Source organism: Schistocerca cancellata, chromosome 5 (genome assembly GCF_023864275.1).
Source record: "Schistocerca cancellata isolate TAMUIC-IGC-003103 chromosome 5, iqSchCanc2.1, whole genome shotgun sequence".
NCBI classification, from domain to species: domain Eukaryota; kingdom Metazoa; phylum Arthropoda; class Insecta; order Orthoptera; family Acrididae; genus Schistocerca; species Schistocerca cancellata.
Genome location: NC_064630.1, coordinates 425,391,805 through 425,413,805, shown reverse-complemented (window position 1 = coordinate 425,413,805; position 22,001 = coordinate 425,391,805). Strand labels below are relative to the sequence as shown.

At 39.6% G+C, this 22,001-nt stretch overlaps 1 protein-coding gene across 1 annotated transcript in view; it reads right to left on the bottom strand.

Moving 5' to 3' along the window:
* Positions 1 to 1,549: 1,549 nt before the first annotated feature.
* LOC126187766 (paraplegin) overlaps positions 1,550 to 22,001 on the bottom strand; it is a 106,140-nt gene continuing 85,688 nt past the window's right edge. Inside the window, exons 10-11 of the mRNA XM_049929032.1 lie at positions 13,328 to 13,639; positions 1,550 to 1,933 (exon numbers count right to left, since the gene is read on the bottom strand). Coding sequence (XP_049784989.1) covers positions 1,721 to 1,933; positions 13,328 to 13,639 — 525 coding nt within the window. The 3' untranslated portion in view covers positions 1,550 to 1,720. The remainder of the gene's footprint in view (positions 1,934 to 13,327; positions 13,640 to 22,001) is intronic.

Here is a 22,001-nt window from a genome sequence, read left to right as displayed (position 1 = left end):
CTTACAAACAATTCGCCTGCTTGCAGCTCTCGAACTGGCTGTGTAGAACCAGCTGACACACTGCTTTCATTTCTGTCATATGTAACTGTGAGTGTTGACAACATTGTAGGAAGAAACACATAAATACGCCACTGGTGCCTATTTAGACTTTTACCATCTCTTGCAGAAATGAACACTATTATTGGGTCTTTGTCCAATTGTGAAGTCAGTTCGATTATGACTACAAGTGGATTCATGTAAATTGCATTTAAACATGGCACATGTTCATAAAAAACCAAGGTACATAGTATAGATTCCCATGGATGGCAACATGACAAAATTTGCTGCTTGCTAGCCACTCCCCTTCCCGCAATCATCGTAGCTCTCAGCCAAGCTGGTGTCACTTCCCCTTCCTAACTTTCCACAGTGCTGAGCTTGAGCAATTGAGAAAAACAGGCTGCAATATCTTCAAGTGTCTAGATCATATGTAACAACAGCAACTAATACATAAATAAAAGATCACAACTACGATTCACTCCCATTCTTGAACTTTCACTCACCCCATGATCTAGTGATATCTGTTGATACTATATCCACAATGGGCCTTGCCACTAAATTTATTCTCATGATAAAGATTACAGCCAGTTTAATATGATTTATTTCCTTTGTAAGACATTTCATTCTTGTTTCAACTGAATTTCATCATCATCTTCTAATGCTGATTAAAAGCTGGTAACATTTTTACCCGGTATCCTGACACTTAGAACAGTGACTGAATTTCTCGTCTGCAATCCACTTAGAAAATCATTACAGTCTCTGATAACCAAATAAAATACTGGTCTGTGTTCTGAATAAAATAAGGTTTCTGGAATGTTATCTTTACTTAAAAAGCGGCATTAATGCTTGTATAGGGTACACCTATCCACATACGTATGAGAACGTTTATCGCAAACCTATTCAAATACAACAAAAGTTTGTAGGATGACGAAATTTAATGCTATTTCCTCTTGGGTTTCACAAAAATGTCAAATTTTAATCAGAGTAATACACTTTTGTAGTGGCTAGTTCATAGTTTCTCGCATATCTCTTGCACAAGTGCTGTGAGTCAAATTTCATTTGATTGTTCAAGCATTGTCAATACTGGCATCAAGTGCTTTGGTATATATGAAAAATTTCAAGCCTGCTGGAATGTACCATTTGTCAAGCTCTGCCCTTCTGAATTCTTTGAAATAAATCTGCTTGTCACCTCCAAAGCCAAAGCTTCACTTTTAAATGCAAGATGACCATCATAAATGTAAGACTACCCCAGTATATTCTATTAAACAACATAAAACTGTCGACCTCAGCAGCAGAATTTTACTCTGTGAATATAAGATGATCCCGTATTTTTTGAACGACGAATTTGGGAAATAAATTTGTCTTATAATCGGATAAATATGGTATGTTGATAATCTTGCACAAATCTGACCATTGCCACCAAACTTTACTTAATTCCCACAATATCTAGCTTTTACCTATCAATTTCTCTTAACAAGCTATTTAACTTCCTACAGATATTAAAAATCAACAATTTGACATGCCTTCATGCAGAACACCAAATTTGTTTTATTTTATGATGACTGTTACTATTTTGCATTAACTACCAATATCAAATGATAAACAGCATATATGAACGAGACCTAAACTTAAATAATTATAATGTTTAACATAAATAATTTTATTAGTTTGGATGACAACTTCTTCAAATTCCTACAACTGATGATGCACTTGGTTCTTGACGGTCACTAGGAGACTCTGGTTGTTTTTGCGGCTTGTCCATACGAGCATCTTTACTGATTGACATTTCAAATTCCACTGGGCCAATGAGGCGTTTTTTCCCATGTGGCGGAGGTCCAATTAATTCCACTACATCATCATAGTTAAGTGTCTCCCTTTTAAGTAAAGCTTCAGCAAGCTGAAACAAATTCAAACAGCATATCAACTGAGAAATCTTGAAAAGTTAAAGAATTAAAAAGATAAATGATACAAAAATAATGAATTTAAAAAAGCAAGAAAGCAAGAAATGAAAGCTTTCAGAACTGATATTAGGTTGGTGCACAAGTTTGTAGTGTTTTTGTTTTGCACTTTGATATTCTGGTTGCTAAGGGTTTACTTATTGATTGTCATTTTTTATTTGTCGTTCACTGTTGCTATTTAGGATTACATACGGTCATTTGGAGATAGTGAATGGAGCTGTGGACTGTATAAAATGGAGTACCATGTGGAGAAATTGGAACATTTCCAACCTATTCTTCTGTTTGAGTTCAATAGAGAGGTGACAGCAGCAGAGGCAGCCTGAAACATTTGCACCCTATATGAGGATAATGCCAATGGACAAAGCATGACAAGAAAACGTTTTTCTCATTTTAAGGAGGATCGTTTTGACATTAGTGATTCCCCATGGCCAGGAAGACCTTTGGGTTTGAAGATCATTTAAATGCATTAATCCATTATGATCCACATCATTGTACTCGATAACTGGTAAATGTGCTGAACTGTATGAAATTTGCATCCAATGGCGAAGGTTCAAAAATCGGGTATATGGGTACCGCATGCTCTAAGCCAAAATCGCAAAAATCAATGGATGGCCATATGTACATTTCTGGTTGCTCATCGCCAATTGGTTCATGAACAACACAGGCCGCTCCTATCCTGTATCGCTACTGGTGATGAGAAATGGTGGCTTTATGCTAACATAAATGTATGATTAAAAAGTAACAGGAATTTTTATTTTTCTCTACAAATCTTTATTTATTCACCAACATCAACTCTCCCCCTTTCAAAGTAATCCCTCTCAGATATAACACACTTGTGCCAGCACCTTTTCTAATTCTGGAAGCACTGCTGGATTTTACTTTTTGTTATGGTGTTCAGCTCCTTCAGAGATTCTGTTTTCATTTCATCAATGGTGGAAAAATAATATCCTTTTAGGGTTCTCTCCAGCATTGGGAATAGAAAGAAGTCACAGGAAGCTATTTCCATTGAATATCGTGACTGTGGCAACATAATGGTCATGGTTTTTTGCCAAAAAATCATGAACAAGCACTGATGTGCAGGTGGGAGCATTATCAAGATGATATTTCCATGAGTGGTTCTGCCACAATTATGGTCATTTTCTTCGGATTGCTTAACACATATGGTGCATAACTTTCAGGTAATGTTCCTTATTGAACATATGACCATAAAGTCTCTGTATGTCCATCTTTTTAGAAATGGTTGCTCAGTGCGGATGTTCGATAGAGAATGTCAAATTAAATACCTTTCAGTCATCAGTTTTCAACCTTATTTTATTTGGCAACCAGTTTCATGGTATTACTGCACCATCTTCAAGGCCCCTGACTGATGTGATGGAAGAATCTACCTCGGTTGTGTTCAAAACAGGGGCCAGCAATACTGGTATTACTAGATATTTGCTACAGTGATCACTTCTTCCATGCCTTCCAAAACTGTGGACATCACATGGGCACAGATTGGGACTGCATGGAGGATGTGTGCAAGGGCTTCCCAGCAAAACATCTACAGAGTAGTCCAAATGCCCAGGAATGTTGATGGACGTCATCGTTCTGTTTCAGGATAATGCCCACCAACATGTTGCCAAGATTGTTTTAACTACATTGGGAAGCCCTTACATATCCTCCACACAGTCCCAACTCAATATTTTTGGAGATCTGATGCGAGATATTGATAGCCATCAATTGGCTTCAGACAAAGAGGTGCATTCCTGATTACAATTGTGGTTCTAATGGCAAACACAAACATTTTTCCATGAAGGCATTGACCATCTTGCCTCACAAGGGGGATAAATGTCTTAACAGTTATGGCAATTACTTTTGAAGTAATAAACAGTTTATTTACTTTTTTTTCCGTCTGTCTTAGTTTCATGTGACTGCTGCTTGCACAAGTAAAGGAGTGATTGAAAAATTACCTGAAATGGAACAAAGAATCATTTGGAAGAATGTCTACAATAATATCCCACTTTAATAGATCAAATCTATTTTTACAGGCTTGTCAATTTCAAAATACCTATAGATGAGAAACCCCATAGCATCCACCTGCATATCATTTCCACTCATGCCAAATGTAGATTTGTTTGCAAAATAATCCACAGATTCAAATAAGTCAATGCAGAAAACACTGTACTGGATGTTGTTGTTGTGGTCTTCAGTCCAAAGACTGGTTTGATGCAGTTCTCCATGCTACTCTACCCTGTGCAAGCTTCATCTCCGAGTAACTACTGCAACCTACATCCTTCTGAATCTGTTTAGTGTATTCATGCTTTGGTCTCCCTCTATGATTTTTACCCTCCGTGCTTCCCTCCAATACTAAATTGATGATCCCTCGGTGCCTCAGAATGTGTCCCACAAACTGATCCCTTCTTCTAGTCAAATTGTGCCAAAAATTCCTCTTCTCCCCACTTTTCTTCAGTATCACCTCATTAGTTACATGATCTGCCCATCTAATCTTCAGCGTTATTCTTCAAGCACTACGTTTCGGAAGCTTCTATTCTCTTCTTGTCTAAAATATTTATCATCCATGTTTCACTTCCATACATGGCTACACTCCATACAAATAGTTTCAGAAAATACTTCCTGACACTTAAATCTATACTCGACGTTAACAAATTTCTCTTCTTCAGAAACGGTTTCCTTGCCATTACCAGTCTACATTTTATATTCTCTCTACCTCAACCATCATTAGTTACTTAGCTCCACAAATAGCAGAACTCATCTAATACTTTAATTGTATTGTTTCCTAATCTAATTCCCTCAGCATCACCTGATTTTATTTGACTACATTCCATTGAAATTGAAGAAATGTATGATGAAATAAAAGAAATTATTCAGATAGTGAAGGGAGACGAAAATTTAATAGTCATGGGTGACTGGAATTCAGTAGTAGGAAAAGGGAGAGAAGGAAACGTAGTAGGTGAATATGGACTGGGGGTAAGAAATGAAAGAGGAAACCGCCTGGTAGAATTTTGTGCAGAGCATAACTTAATCATAGCGAACACTTGGTTCAAGAATCATGAAAGAAGGTTGTATACATGGAAGAACACTGGAGATACTAAAAGGTATCAGATAGATTATATAATGGTAAGACAGAGATTTAGGAACCAGGTTAAGGAGATGGGATCTGAATAAACTTACTAAACAAGAGGTTGTACAGAATTTCAGGGAGAGTGTAAGGGAACAAATGGCAGGAACGGGGGAAAGAAATACAGTAGAAGAAGAATGGGTAGCTTTGAGGGATGAAGTAGTGAAGGCAGCAGAGGATCAAGAAGGTAAAAAGACGAGGGCTGGTAGAAATCCTTGGGTAACAGAAGAAATATTGAATTTAGTTGATGAAAGGAGAAAATATAAAAATGCAGTAAATGAAGCAGGCAAAAAGGAATACAAATGCCTCAAAAATGAGATCGACAGGAAGTGCAAAATGGCTAAGCAGGGATGGCTAGAGGATAAATGTAAGGATGTAGAGGCTGGGGGTAAGATAGATATTGCCTACAGGAAAATTAAGGAGACCTTTGGAGAAAAGAGAACCACTTGTATGAATATCAAGAGCTCAGATGGAAACCCAGTTCTAAGCAAAGAAGGGAAAGCAGAAAGGTGGAAGGAGTATATAGAGGGTCTATACAAGGGCGATGTACCTGAGGACAATACTATGGAAATGGAAGAGGATGTAGATGAAGATGAAATGGGAGACATGATACTGCATGAAGAGTCTGACAGAGCACTGAAAGACCCAAGTCGAAACAAGGCCCCCCGGAGTAGACAACATTCCATTAGAACTACTGACGGGCTTGGGAGAGCCAGTCCTGACAAAACTCTATCATCTGGTGAGCAAGATGTATGAAACAGGCGAAATACCCTCAGACTTCTAGAAGAATATAATAATTCCAATCCCAAAGAAAGCAGGTGTTGACAGATGTGAAAATTACCGAACTATCAGTTTAATAAGTCACGGCTGGAAAATACTAACTCGAATTCTTTACAGACGAATGGAAAAACTAGTAGAAGCCGACCTTGGGGAAGTTCAGTTTAGATTCCGTAGAAATATTGGAACACTTGAGGCAATACTGACCCTACAGCTTATCTTAGAAGCTAGATTAAGGAAAGGCAAACCTACATTTCTAGAATTTGCAGACTTAGAGAAAGCTTTTGACAATGTTAACTGGAATACTCTCTTTCAAATTCTAAAGGTGGCAGGGGTAAAATACAGGGAGCAAAAGGCTATTTACAATTTGTACAGAAACCAGGTGGTAGTTGTAAGAGTTGAGGGGCATGAAAGGGAAGCAGTGGTTGGGAAGGGAGTGAGGCAGGGTTGTAGCCTCTCCCCAATGTTATTCAATCTGTATATTGAGCAACAAGTAAAGGAAACAAAAGAAAAATTTGGTGTAGCTATTAAAATCCAAGGAGAAGAAATAAATACTTTGAGGTTCGCCGATGACATTGTAAGTCTGTCAGAGACAGCAAAGGACTTGGAAGAGCAGTTGAACGGAATGGATGGTGTCTTGAAGGGAGGATATAAGATGAACATCAACAAAGGCAAAACGAGGATAATGGAATGTAGTCGAACTAAGTCAGGTGATGTTGAGGGTATTAGATTAGGAAATGAGACAGTTAAAGCAATAAAGGAGTTTTGCCATTTGGGGAGCAAAATAACAGATGATGGTCGAAGTAGAGGGGATATAAAATGTAGACTGGCAATGGGAAGGAAAGCGTTTCTGAAGAAGAGAAATTTGTTAACATCGAGTATTGATTTAAGTGTTAGGAAGTCGTTTCTGAAAGTATTTGTATGGAGTGTAGCCATGTATGGAAGTGAAACATGGACGATAAATAGTTTAGACAAGAAGAGAATAGAAGCTTTTGAAATGTGGTGCTACAGAAGAATGATGAAGATTAGATGGGTAGATCACATAACTAATGAGGAGGTGTTGAATAGGATTGGGGAGAAGAGAAGTTTTTGCACAACTTGACTAGAAGAAGGGATCGGTTGGTAGGACATGTTCTGAGGCATCAAGGGATCACCAATTTAGTATTGGAGAGCAGCGTGGAGGGTAAAAATCGTAGAGGGAGACCAAGAGATGCATACACTAAGCAGATTCAGAAGGATGTAGGTTGCAGTAGGTACTGGGAGATGAAGAAGCTTGCACAGGATAGAGTAGCATGGAGAGCTGCATCAAACCATTCTCAGGACTGAAGACCACAACAACAACAAACAACAACATTCCATTATCCTTGTTTTGCTTTTGTTGATGTTCATCTTCCTTTCAAGACACTCTCCAGTCCGTTCAACTGCTCTTCCAGGTCCTTTGTTGTCTCTGACATAATTCCAATGTTGTTGGCAAAACTCAAAGTTTTTATTTTTTCTCTGTGGATTTTAATCCCTACTCCAAATTTTTCTTTTGTTTCCTTTACTGCTTGCTCAATATACAGATTGAACAGTATCGGACAGTGGCTACAGCCCTGTCTCACTTCCTTCCCAACCACTGCTTCCCTTTCATGCCCCTCGACTGTGATAACTGCCATCTGGTTTCTGTACAAATTGTAAATAGCATTTTGCTCCCTGTATCTGACCTGTGCCACCTTCAGAATTTGAAAGAGAGTATTCCAGTCAACTTTGCCAAAAGCTTCCTCTAAGTCTACAAATGCTAGAAATGTAGTTTGCCTTTCCTTAATCTATTTCGAAGACAAGTTGTAGGATCAGTATAGCCTCACGTCTTCCAACATTTCTATGGAAATCAAACTGATTTCCCCGAGGTCGCCTTCTACCAGGTTTTCCATTCATCTGTAATGAATTTGTGTTAGTATTTTTCAGCTGTGACTTATTAAACTGATAGTTCAGTAATTTTCACACATGTCAACACCTGATTTCTTTGGGATTGGAATTATTATATCCTTCTTGAAGTCTGAGGGTATTTCGCCTGTCTTATAAATCTTGCTCACCAGGTGGTAGAGTTTTGTCAGGGCTGCCTCTCCCAAGGCTATCAGTAATTCTAATGGAATGTTGTCTACTCCCACAGTCTTGTTTCGACTTAGGTCTTCAGCACTCCGTTAAACTCGTCACCTAGTATCGTACGTCCCATTTCATCTTCATCTATGTCCTCTCCCATTTCGATAATACAGGGTGATTCAAAAAGAATACCACAACTTTAGGAATTTAAAACTCTGCAACGACAAAAGGCAGAGCTAAGCACTATCTGTCGGCGAATTAAGGGAGCTATAAAGTTTCATTTAGTTGTACATTTGTTCGCTTGAGGCGCTGTTGACTAGGCGTCAGCGTCAGTTGATGCTAAGATGGCGACCGCTCAACAGAAAGCTTTTTGTGTTATTGAGTACGGCAGAAGTGAATCGACGACAGTTGTTCAGCGTGCATTTCGAACGAAGTATGGTGTTAAACCTCCTGATAGGTGGTGTATTAAACGTTGGTATAAACAGTTTACAGAGAATGGGTGTTTGTGCAAAGGGATAAGTTCTGGACGGCCGAGAACGAGTGATGAAAATGTAGCATGCATCCAGCAAGCATTTGTTCGCAGCCCAGGAAAATCGACTCGCAGAGCTAGCAGAGAGCTGCAAATTCCACAATCAACTGTATGGAGAGTCCTACAAAAAAGGTTAGTTATGAAACCTTATCGTCTGAAACTGGTTCAAGCACTGTCTGCAGCTGGTAAGATTAAAAGAATCGATTTCTGTGATTTTATCCTTGCTCAAATGGAAACAGATGAATCTTTCGTTTCAAAGATTGTGTTTAGTGATGAAGCAACTTTCCACACTAACGGGAAAGTCAACCGTCACAATGTCTGTATATGGGGCACTGAGAATCCGCGGGAAACAACTCAGTATGAATGTGACTCGCCTAAGGTGAACGTTTTCTGTGCCATTTCAGCCAATCAAGTTTTTGGTCCCTTTTTCTTCGAAGGTGCTACTGTAACTGGACTACAGTATCTGGAGATGTTAGAGAATTGGCTGTTCCCTCAGCTCGAACAAGAAGCACAACAATTCATATTTCAGCAGGATGGAGCGCCACCACATTGGCACTTATCTGTCCGTAACTACCTGAACGTCAACTACCCGAGGCGATGGATCGGCCGCCAGGCAGCCCGTGACAGAGCACTTCATCACTGGCCTCCAAGAAGCCCTGATCTTACCCCCTGCGATTTTTTCTTATGGGGGTATGTTAAGGATATGGTGTTTTGGCCACCTCTCCCAGCCACCATTGATGATTTGAAACAAGAAATAACAGCAGTTATCCAAACTGTTACGCCTGATATGCTACAGAGAGTGTGGAACGAGTTGGAGTATCGGGTTGATATTGCTCGAGTGTCTGGAGGGGGCCATATTGAACATCTCTGAACTTGTTTTTGAGTGAAAAAAAACCTTTTTAAATACTCTTTGTAATGATGTATAACAGAAGGTTATATTATGTTTCTTTCATTAAAGACACATTTTTAAAGTTGTGGTATTCTTTTTGAATCACCCTGTATTGCCCTCAAGTAAATCACCCTTGTATAGACCCTCTATATACTCCTCCCACCTTTCTGCCTTCCTTTCTTTGCTTAGAACTGATTTTCCATCTGAGCTCTTGATATTCATACAAGTGGTTCTCTTTTCTCCAAAGGTCTCTTTACTTTTCCTGTAGGCAGTATCTATCCCCCTAGTGATATATGCCTCTACATCCTTACGTTGGTCCTGTAGCCATCCCTGGTTAGCCATTTTGCACTTCCTGTCGATCTCATTTTTGAGATGTTTGTATTCCTTTTTGCCCGCTTCATTTACTGCATTTTGTTCTTTTCTCCTTTTATCAATTAAATTCAGTGTCTTTTCTGTGACCCAAAAATTTCTACTAGCCACCTACTTGATCCTCTGCTACCTTCACTATTTCATTTCTCAAAGCTACCCATTCTTCTTCTACTGAATTTCTTTCCCCTGTTCTTCTCAATCATTCCCTAACACTCTCTCTGAAACACTCTACAAATTCTGGTTCTTTCAGTTTATTCAGGTCCCATCTCCGTAAGTTCCCACCTCTTTGCAGTTTCTTCAGTTTTAATCTACAGTTCATAACCAATAGATTGTGGTTAGAGTCCACATCTCTCCCTGGAAATGTCTTAAAATTTAAAACCTAGTTCTTAACTCTCTGTCCTAACATTATATATAATCTATCTGAAACCTCCCTGTGTCTCCAGGCCTCTTCCCTGTATACAACCTTCTTTCATGGTTAATGATTCTTAAACCAAGTGCTAGCTATGATTAAGTTGTGCTTTGTGCAAAATTCTACCACGAGGCTTCCTCTTTCATTCCTTACCCTCATTCCATATTCACCTACTATTTTTCCTTCTCTTCCTTTTCTTACTATTGAGTTCCAGTCCCCCATGACTATTGAATTTTCATCTCCCTTCATTATCTGAATAATTTCTTTTATCTCATCATACATTTCTTTGATCCCTTCATCATCTTGGAGCTAGTTGGCATATAAACTTGTACTAATGTGGTAGGTGTGGGCTTGCCTATCCTAGCTACAATAATTTGTTCACTATGCTGTTTGTAGTAGCTTACCCACAATTCTGTTTTTTTAATTCATTATTAAACCTACCCCTGCATTACTGTTATTTAATTTTGTATTTACAACCCTGTATTCACCTGACCAAAAGTCTTGTTCCTCCTGCCACCGAACTTCACTAATTCCCACTACAACTAACTTTAACCTATCCGTTTCCTTTCTTAAATTTTCTTAACCTAGGGGCCTGGCATTCCACGCTCTGATCTGTACAATGCCAGTTGTCTTTCTCCTGATAACAGTGTCCTCCTGTGCAGTCCCCGCCCGGAGATCCAAATGGGGGACTATTTTACTTCCAGAAAATTTTACCCAACAGGACACCATCATCATTTAACCATACAGTAAGGCTGCATGCCCTCAGAAAAAAATTACGGCTGTAGTTTCCCCTTGCTTTCAGCCATTTACAGTACCAGCACAGCAAGGCCGTTTTGGTAAATGTTACAGGGCCAGATCAGTCAATCATCCAGACTGTTGCCCCTGCAACTGCTGAAAAGGCTGCTGTCCCTCTTCAGGAACCACACGTTTGTGTGGCCTCTCAACAGATACCCCTCCATTGCGGTAGCACTTATTGAATGGCTATCTGTATCGCTGAGGCACGCAAGCCTCCCCACCAATGGCGAGATCCATGGTTCATGGGAAGATAACTGGATAACTTGTCAAATTTCTGTGTAAATCACTACAAAATGTAAAACAATACACTGTCCATAGCTATATTATGCCCTTGTAGGACATGACAGAGGGCAAGAGACAGATTCCATACTCCTATATTTCTGGAAAGTGCACACCGATAACAAAGGTATGAGCATACACACTAGATTCCCAGACATGTGACTGGCTCAAGGATTTCTTACATAATAGAACTCAGTACATTGTCCTCAACAGTGACTGTTTACCAGAGACAAATTTATCATCAGGAGTGCTCCAGAAAAGCATGACGAGACCACTCTTATTCTCTATATGCATAAATGATAGGGTGAGAAGCAATCTGCAGGTGTTTGCTGCTGATGCTGTGGTGTATGGGAAAGCGTCGTCATTGAATGTCTAGGAGGATACAAGATGAGTTAAAAGAAAAAAATTCTGATTGGTGTGATGAATGTCACCTTGTCCTACATTTAAAAAAGAACATTGTTGTAAGTTAACAGAGATTAATAGTAAAGAAAACCCCATTATGTTTGAATAAAGCATTAGTAGGATGCTGCTTCAGACAGTAATGTTGATTAAATACCTAGGCATAATATTGCAAAGTGATATGAAATGGAACAAGCATGTATGTATGGTAGTTGGGAACATGAATGGTTGGCTTCAGTTTACTGGGCGAATTTTAGGAAAGTATGGCTCAGCTGTATAGTAACATTAGTGCAACCCATTATCAATTACTGCTAGAGTGTTTGGGATCCCCACCACAGCGTTTTGAAAGGAGACATAGGAACATTTCAGAAGTATGTTGCTAGATTTGTTACTGGTAGATTCCATAATCCTACCAGTGTTAGAGGGATGTTTGATGTCAAATGGGAATCCCTAGAGGGAAGACGATATTCTTTTCAAGGAACACTATTGAGAAAATTTATACAGAACGCATTTGAAGCTGACTGAAGGCGATTCTACTGCCACCAACAAACATTTTGCATAAGGGCCTCACCAATACAAGAAGTTAGGAATTGTATGGAGATTTTTAGTGTTGTTTTCCCTTGTTCTATTTGCAAGTGGAAATGGAAAGAAAGTGACTAGTAGTAGTAAAAAATAACCTCTGTTATGCACTATACAGTGGCCTGTGGAGTATGTATGTAAATGTAGCTGGTCAACAGGATTCTGTATTCCTGATGACTAAGTCTCTAAACTTCTGGCCCTCTTAGGCGACTAACTAGGACATTTGACACATGCAAATGAAGCCTGTAAATCTTAGTATGTTATTAGCAAGAATGGAAATTTCTGGATGGTATACAACATAAAATGACAGGAAGGCAACCAGTCACATACAGCAGACTGATGTGTGGCACAGAACCATGGTAGCTTGTGTTTGGTTGTCTGATGTGTGTACATGTCTACTTTCTCCCAGAAGAAGAGTCAGAGAGCTCGAAAGCTAGTGAAAACTGTTTTCTGCTGCATGTGCCACCTGTCATTTTGCTATAGGTGAGAAAGCTGTTATTAAGTTGTAAGTACTCTTCCACAATCAGTTTGAGATACCCTGTGTGTTATGCAATTTGTACAGCTGGTCAAGATAAGCAGAATTTTGAGCAAATTTGATTAGTACAAAGTTCATTTTGCACACCTGTAGTGCAAACATCTTAGAGGATGTAGACCTTATCAGTCCCCCCCCCCCCCCCTCTCTCTCTCTCTCTCTCTCTCTCTCTCTCTCTCTGTGTCTGTGTGTGTGTGTGTGTGTGTGTGTGTGTGTGTGTGTGTGTGTGTGGAGAGATATATCTGACAGCTTAATAATATGCAACAGTCCACTTTTAAAGTGATATAGTAATGTCCCTCTTAAAAATCCTCAAAAATATGAAAATAGTCCAACATATTTCCAATTACAAACAGATAAAATAGTCAAAAATTAATTGAATTTCACTTTATTTGTCTTTCCTGAATCCCCTGTATATTTACATTTCAATATTTAAAAAATGCCATTTCATGTTTTAAGGGCTAAGATTGGGATTAGTAAAGATTAATCTCTGAAGCATGAGACATGAGAAAGAGGCAATTGACATATGGATTCCCCATCAGAAATTATGTTTCAGTAATCACAAATAATTCCACATCTCACCTGTTTCAGTTTGTCAGAATTCTCAAGCAGCAGCTGTTCTGTCCGGCTATAAGCACGAGCCACTAACTTATTCACTTCATCGTCAATTAGTGCAGCAAGTCTTTTACTATACGGCCGACGCCCAATTTCACGCGATTCATCCTCTGGGAAAGAAATGAGCCCTACCGTACTGCTCATGCCATATATTTTCACTTGTGCATATGCCATTTTCGTAACTTTTTGCAGGTCATTTTGAGCACCAGTAGTTATCTTGTTAAAAGTTAGAGATTCAGCAACACGGCCCCCCAATGCCATGCACATCCGTTCAAATAGCTGAAACATAAAATTAAGTTACACATGGTACTTGAATTTCTGCAACCCTAGAACTGTAACTAAATTTAAAGGAAGAGAAATGGGAAAACTATCAATGATTACAATCAACATATATGCTTGTAAGACTAAATATAGAGTTACAATTTTGTAAGAACTGAGCAAAATTTCCTTAAAAATGTTTCTCTATACAACTGACAGCAACACATAAATGGCAGGTTCCAGTTTTTCAAGTATTCTTATTATACTGATGGTAGCCATTACGACTAGTGTACTTTTCTGGCTCTTCAGAGCTTGTTTGTGAAAAATCCACATTACGGCCAATATTAGGTTGTGTCACAGTGTAGGTTTGCTACTTTGAACTATTTTAATCAGCAAAAATTATTAGTTTTAAGTTTAATTAGCATTTTATGAGCTCTTTACTGTGTGAGACTCTTCATTTGATTTAAGACTTAGCTAACAAACTCTGTAGCAAAACAAATATGTAAATAACACTGACTTTCTTAATAAAGCATTCTCTTGTATACTGATAAATGACAGTTTCAGACAGTTTTAATGACTGAGATTTATATATGGTCTCTTGCTGTTCCGAGTCAACTGAAGTTTTTTTTTTAATAAGATATGTGTGAAATTAGACCCTGAATTTCAAGATCCAATCACATCCTACCTCATACACTAAATTTAAATCTGATTACAACACCCAGGAAAAAAAAAATCTGTTACTGTATGCACTACCATTTTTGAGTGTCCTATTCATAAATTCCAGTGTGGGTTTCTTGTGAAGCTGAAAGAGCATCACTTTACAATTCACAGAGACATTATCTACAGCCTCTGAGTATAGCATTAATGGAAATAAAAATAGATAACATTTATTTTTATGGAATTAATATTAATTAAACTTATATAAATAATCTGTATATAAATGGAGTAGGAATTTTTAAAATTTAAAAATATGGGACATAAATATCATTGTGTCACCTCCTGCTGCATGGCAAACATCTATGGGGTAGCCGAACTCATCTCACAAGTAAAGAATTATCTCATGTGCTACTGATTTCACTACAGCAGTGATATGGTTTTGTAGGTTGGCCTGAACTGTTGGTAGGGATGGAACGTAAGCTACAGCTTCCACGGCCCAACAATGGGGAGGGGGGGGATCTTATCGTGGTAAGCAGGAGGGCAGCCTGAACGTAAGAGCCAGGTCTGTTTTTCCCCAGTGACCTATTTATCATTGAGGAAAAGATTGATTCTATAATGCTTGGACATCAAGGTGACAATGGAGAGGAGCTCCATTCTATGGAAAATAAAGTCTTCTACATCTACATCCATACTCCGCAAGCCACCTGACGGTGTGGGGTGGAGGGTACCTTAAGTACCTCTATCAGTTCTCCCTTCTATTCCACTCTTGTATTGTTCATGGAAAGAAAGATGTCAGTATGCCTCTGTGTCGGCTCTAATCTCTCTGATTTTATCCTCACAGTCTCTTCGTGAGATATATGTAGGCGGGAGCAATATTCTGCTTGTCTCCTAGGTGAAGTTACGTTCTCGAAACTTTAACAAAAGCCTGTACCGAGCTACTGAGCGTCTCTCTTGCAGAGTCTTCCACTGGTGTTTATCTGTATCTCTGTAATGCTTTCGAGATTACTAAATGATCCTGTAATGAAGCGCGCTGCTCTCTGTTGGATCTTCTCTATGTCTTCTATCAACCCTATCTGGTACAGATCCCACACCGGTGAGCAGTATTCAAGCAATGGGCGAACAGGTGCACTGTAACCTACTTCCTTTGTTTTCAGACTGCATTTCCTTAGGATTCTACCAATGAATCTCAGTCTGGCATCTGCTTTACTGACGATTAATTTTATATGGTCATTACATTTTAAATCACTCCTAATGCCTACTTCCAGATAATTTATGGAATTAACTGCTTATAGTTGCTGAACTGTTATATTGTAGCTAAATGATAAAGGATCTTTCTTTCTATGTATTCGCAGCACATTACACTTGTCTACATTGAGATTCAATTGCCATTCCCTGCACCATGTGTCAATTCATTGCAGATCCTCTTGCATTTCAGTACAATTTTCCATTGTTACAACCTCTCGATATACTACAGCTTCATCTGCAAAAAGCCTCAGTGAACTTTCGATGTTACCCACAAGATCATTTATATATATTGTGAATCGCAACAGTCCTACGACACTCCCCTATGGCACACATGAAATCACTCTTACTCCGGAAGACTTCTCTCCCTTGAGAATGACATGCTGCGATCTGTTATCTAGGAACTCTTCAACCCAATCACACAATTGGTCTGATAGTCCATATGCTCTTACTTTGTTCATTAAATGACTGTGGGGAACTGTATCAAATGCCTTTAAGAAGTCAATAAACACGGCATCTACCTGGGAACCCTTGTCTATGGCCAATTGAGTCTCGTGGACGAATAGCGCGAGCTCGGTTTCACAGGATCGTCTTTTTCAAAACCCATGCGGATTCCTACAGAGTAGATTTCTATTTTCCAGAAAAGTCATTATACTCTAATACAATACGTGTTCCAAAATTCTACAACTGATCAACGTTAGAGATAAAGGTCTATAGTTCTGCACATCTGTTTGACGTACCTTCTTGAAAACGGGGATGACCTGTGCCCTTTTCCAATCTTTTGGAATGCTATGCTCTTCTAGAGACCTACGGTACACCGCTGCAAGAAGGGGGGTGAGTTCCTTCGCATACTCTGTGTAAAATCGAACTGGTATCCCATCAGGTCCAGCAGCCTTTCCTCTTTTGAGTGATTTTAATTGTTTTTCTATCCCTCTGTCATCTACCATTTTGTCATCTGTGCGACAGTCTAGAGAAGGAACTACAGTGCAATCTTCCTCTGTTAAACAGCTTTGGAAAAAGACATTTAGTATTTCGGCCTTTAGTCTGTCATCCTCTGTTTCAGTACCATTTTGGTCACAGAGTGTCTGGACATTTTGTTTTGATCCACCTACCGCTTTGACATAAGACCAAAATTTCTTAGGATTTTCTGCCAAGTCAGTACATAGGACTTTACTTTCGAATTCGTTGAACGCCTCTCGCATAGTCCTCCTCACGCTATATTTCGCTTCGTGTAATTTTTGTTCGTCTGTAAGGCTTTGGCTATGTTTATGTATGCTGTGAAGTTCCCTTTGCTTCCGTAGTAGTTTTCTAACTTGGTTGTTGTACCATGATGGCTCTTTTCCATCTCTTATGATCTTGCTTGACACATACTCATCTAATGCATACTGTACGATGGTTTTGAACTTTGTCCACTGATCCTCAACACTATCTGTACTTGAGATAAAATTTTGTGTTTAGCCGTCCAGTACTATGAAATCTGCTTTTTGCCACTTTTGCTAAACAGAAAAATCTTCCTACCTTCTTTAATATTTCTATTTATGGCTGAAATCACCGATGCTGTAACCACTTTATGATCGCCGATTCCCTGTTCTGCGTTAACTGTTTCAAATAGTTCGGGTCTGTTTGTCACCAGAAGGTCTAATATGTTATCGCCATGAGTCAGTTCTCTGTTTAACTGCTCAAGGTAGTTTTCAGATAATGCACTTAAAAAAGTTTCACTGGATTCTTTGTCCCTTCCACCCGTTATAAACATTTGAGTCTCCCAGTCTATATCTGGTAAATTAAAATCTCCACCCAGAACTATAACATGGTCGGGAAATCTACTCGAAATATTTTCCAAATTTTCCTTCAGGTGTTCTGCCACAACAGCTGCTGAGCCAGGGGGCCTATAGAGACATCCAATTACCATGTTTGAGCCTGCTTTAACAGTGACCTCCACCCAAATTATTTCACATTTCGGATCTCTGTCAATTTCCTTCAATAATATTGCACTTTTTATCACTATAAACATGCCTCCCCCTTCACTGTCCAGCCTGTCTCTACGGTTTACATTCCAATCTGAGTATAGAATTTCATTACAGCCAACTTTGCGTCCCTAGTACTATGTGGGCATTGTGACCGTTTATTAATGGAGCAGATCTGGGACCTTTCTATAGATGCTCCTGCAGTTTACTATTACCACATTAATATTGCCATTCCCTGTTGCGTTTTGCCTACTGCTACCTTGTCACGTCCCAGGAGGCATTTTGTCGGGCCTAAGGAGGGAATTCTCTAACCTAAAAAACCCACATGTGCAGTCCACAGGTACTCCGCTACCCTTGTAGCCACTTCCTGTGTATAGTGCATGCCTGACCTATTTAGGGGGGCACTATATTTCTCCACCCGATAGTGGAGGTCGAGAAATTTGCACCCCAGATCTCCGGAGAATCTGTCCACGACCTCTGGTTTAAGCCTTCCCCTCGGCTCCAAACCAGAGGACCGCGATCGGTTCTGGGAATGACACTACAAATAGTTAGCTTAGATTCCACCCCACGAACGAGGCTTTCCGCCTTCACCATCTCCGTCAACCGCCTGTATGATCTGAGGATGACCTCTGAACCCAGGCGGCAGGAGTCATTGGTGCCAACATGAGCAACAATTTGCAGTCGGGTGCACCCAGTGTTCTCTAATTCTAATGCCGCCGGCAGGGCCTTCTCCACATCCTGGACGAGAACCCCCCCCTGGCAAGCAGACAGAGTGAACACTGGCCTTCTTCCCCGACCTTTCCACTGCTACCCTAAGGGGCCCCATCACCCACCTAACACTGGAGCTCCCAGTCACTAATAAATACCTCCCCCCGTGTGCCTGCTCGGACCTTGCTGAAGGAGTGGCCACATGTCCACTCACAGGCAGAGCGGGCGATGCCACATGGCCAGCCTCCACATTGACCGTCCGCCTCGTGCGACACGAACACCATTTAACCAGCCATTCCCCTTGGGGAGAGGGTGGCCGCACCTGGTACCCCTGAAGAAGTCTCAACAGCAGGGACCTAGGGTGAAGCATGTAACACCTCGACTGTAGCATGTGACGCACCAGACTCCCCACTGTTGCTACACTCCAAGGCAGCAGCCTGAAGACGGTTGACAGTGGCCACCAGCACGTTCACCTGTTCGCAAACAGTGGCCAGCTCGTCCTGCGTCTGTACACAGCGGTCACACATCCTATCCATCCTAAGAAATCAACAATTTGCTGTAGAGAGTTAAGTAATCAACTTTTAACTACACTGCTAAACTAAAGGCGGCTGATAGCTGACTAAACTGTGGTTACTAGACTCTTCTCGTTGGAAACAATGAAAATAAGAACTAACTGTCTCTGACGGTATTCAAAACAAACACGAAATCTATGCAAACTATTACTATTAGTCGAAAATTAAAGCTTCCCAAAAGCAAAAACACACAGAAAAAGAAGTGATAAGTAGGAAAAACACAGTTAATACTTAAATGTACGTAGCTTGCTGCACAGGAGATGTGAAGCAGACGGTAGTTACGAGTCTTTCGTAAGTTGAGGAAAAAGCCACTGTCCCTGCATGTCCAGGTTCATAATTTCACAAACATTTTCCACCAAGAAAAGAATAGCCTGTAAAGCTTGTTTTGTGATAATACACAAAACATGTATAGCTTCAGTGAGTCTCCTGTGATGCAATAGTGCAAAGGGATTATCACACACCATATGTGAACAATGTGTCCATGCACCTTTCCATTAAGATGAAATGTTTTACTTCTACCATTTTTACCAAGTCATCACAAATTAAAAGTGCTTTGCTTTGTCATTTATGACAAGAGCCAGCGTAAGTTTTATGAAGTATGATGCGTACAGCAAATGGTCTCTCAAAATTCACCATACAGTAGGCTGAGGTACTCCTAGCTCTCTACTAGCCCAATTGGTTGCCTTACTTGGAGTAAGCACAAAAATTTCCTTACTTCATCACATATCTTCATCTGCAAAATGCAGAGACAGGGGGCAGGGCTCCGAGTGTTCTGTTGTATTCTCTCACACTGTTCTCATTGTTACACAAATTTAACAAACTGCTGATATTCAGGAACCATGAATGTAGCCTGACTGACACTTATCCTCATATTGTTAGCATTAGTGCTGTTAAAGATTTGAGTGAGGCATTCTTATGGCAATCATTAAGCAACACATATCATCTGTTCTTTACTGCAAAATTTGTCAGTTTATTATTGCAGACATTTGCTCTTAATTTGTTTCAGATTTCTGATGATCAATCCTCTTCACAACTTAAAAGGTAAATAATATTGTCTGGTTCAGGTAACACATGTACTTTCATTTCAATCATCATCATTAGCAATGACACTAAATTGTCGTCGATGTCTAGGTGGACCGCTCAGTGGTAGTGTATGTTACTAAAGATAATGTGGTTGACTTCACGACTGCTTCACAACTCGTACCAGCTCAGTCAACAAAAACTGCATCTCTGAACTGTATAGGTGCAACTGTCCCTTCAACAAATCTTTAAACCAACAATTCATCAATGATTTTGATATGTTCACACACAACATCAAATCTACAAAAGGAAAGACGCTTTATCCCTACACAGTTGTTTATGAAGCCTGCCTAACTAAAACCTTACACTGAATGAGGTTGCAGTGGTCTTGGTTAATTCTACAAGATTACTCTATAATTCACACTTAAGTGCTAAGTACAGGGTTCATAGCACCACTTGCAAACTATCCCCACCATTTCACTTTTGAATAGCACGTGGGACAAATGAGCACCTACATCTTTCCTTGAGAGCTCTGATTTCTCTTATTTTATCATGATAGAAGTCAACAAAATATTTTGGCATTCAGAGGAGAACATTGGCAACTGTAGTTTCAAGAAAAGATCTGTCACTGCAAAAAAATCTTCATTTTAATGACTGGCAGCCCAACTCACTTACCATACCCATGACACTTACTCTCCCCATTTCGTGAAGTAAGAGATAAGATGACCACCTCTGAATTTTTCTGATGTTCTCCATCAATCCTATGTGGCAATAATCCCATACTGTGTAGCAATACTCCAGAAAAGGATGAACAAATGTAATTTATGCAGTCCCTGTTGCAGATTTATTGCACTTTGTTTTGGTATTCACTTATTTGTGGAGCCTACAATATTTAAGCTACAGATCTCCTTGACCCTACTGCAGTAGCTCAGATCCACATCACAATAGGTCTGTAGAACCAGCATGTCACAATCGTCATGGTTTTTAAAATTTAGCAACATTAGCAAAGATGATATGTGTTGCAATGTTTGTACTGCAGGCAATGTTTCAAAAAATTCTTTTCAAGATAAACTTTTGAACGAAAACAAATTTCCATACAAAAAGGAGTGAAATTAATTTTTCTGATCTATTTTTAAACACAGTTATTCTAAGTTATGGATCTGTGTAAAGGCACAGAGCTGTGATTATCATACTGTGTAGCAGCAAAGAGTACACTCTTATGAACAGTTGTGCTATACTTTAGTAAATGCATTTACTGTAACTGTTGCTGCTGTTGTGGTCTTCAGTCCTGAGACTGGTTTGATGCAGCTCTCCATGCTACTCTATCCTGTGCAAGCTTCTTCATCTCCCAGTACCTACTGCAACCTACATCCTTCTGAATCTGCTTAGTGTATTCATCTCTTGGTCTCCCCCTACGATTTTTACCCTCCACACTGCCCTCCAATACTAAATTTGTGATCCCTTGATGCCTCAGAACATGTCCTACCAACCGATCCCTTCTTTTGGTCAAGTTGTGCCACAAACTTCACTTCTCCCCAATCCTATTCAATACTTCCTCATTAGTTATGTGATCTACCCATCTAATCTTCAGCATTCTTCTGTAGCACCACATTTCAAAAGCTTCTATTCTCTTCTTGTCCAAACTATTTACCGTCCATGTTTCACTTCCATACATGGCTACACTCCATACAAATACTTTCAGAAACGACTTTCTGACACTTAAATCTATACTCGATGTTAACAAATTTCTCTTCTTCAGAAACGCTTTCCTTCCCATTGCCAGTCTACATTTTATATCCTCTCTACTTCGACCATCATCAGTTATTTTGCACCCCAAATAGCAAAACTCCTTTACCACTTTAAGTGTCTCATTTCCTAATCTAATACCCTCAACATCACCCGACTTAATTCGACTACATTCCATTAACCTCGTTTTGCTTTTGTTGATGTTCATCTTATATCCTCCCTTCAAGACACCATCCATTCCGTTCAACTGCTCTTCCAAGTCCTTTGCTGTCTCTGACAGAATTACAATGTCATCGGCGAACCTCAAAGTTTTTATTTCTTCTCCATGAATTTTAATGCCTACTCCAAACTTTTCTTTTGTTTCCTTTACTGCTTGCTCAATATACAGATTGATTAACATCGGGGAGAGGCTACAACCCTGTCTTACTCCCTTCCCAACCACTGCTTTCCTTTCATGTCCCTCGACTCTTATAA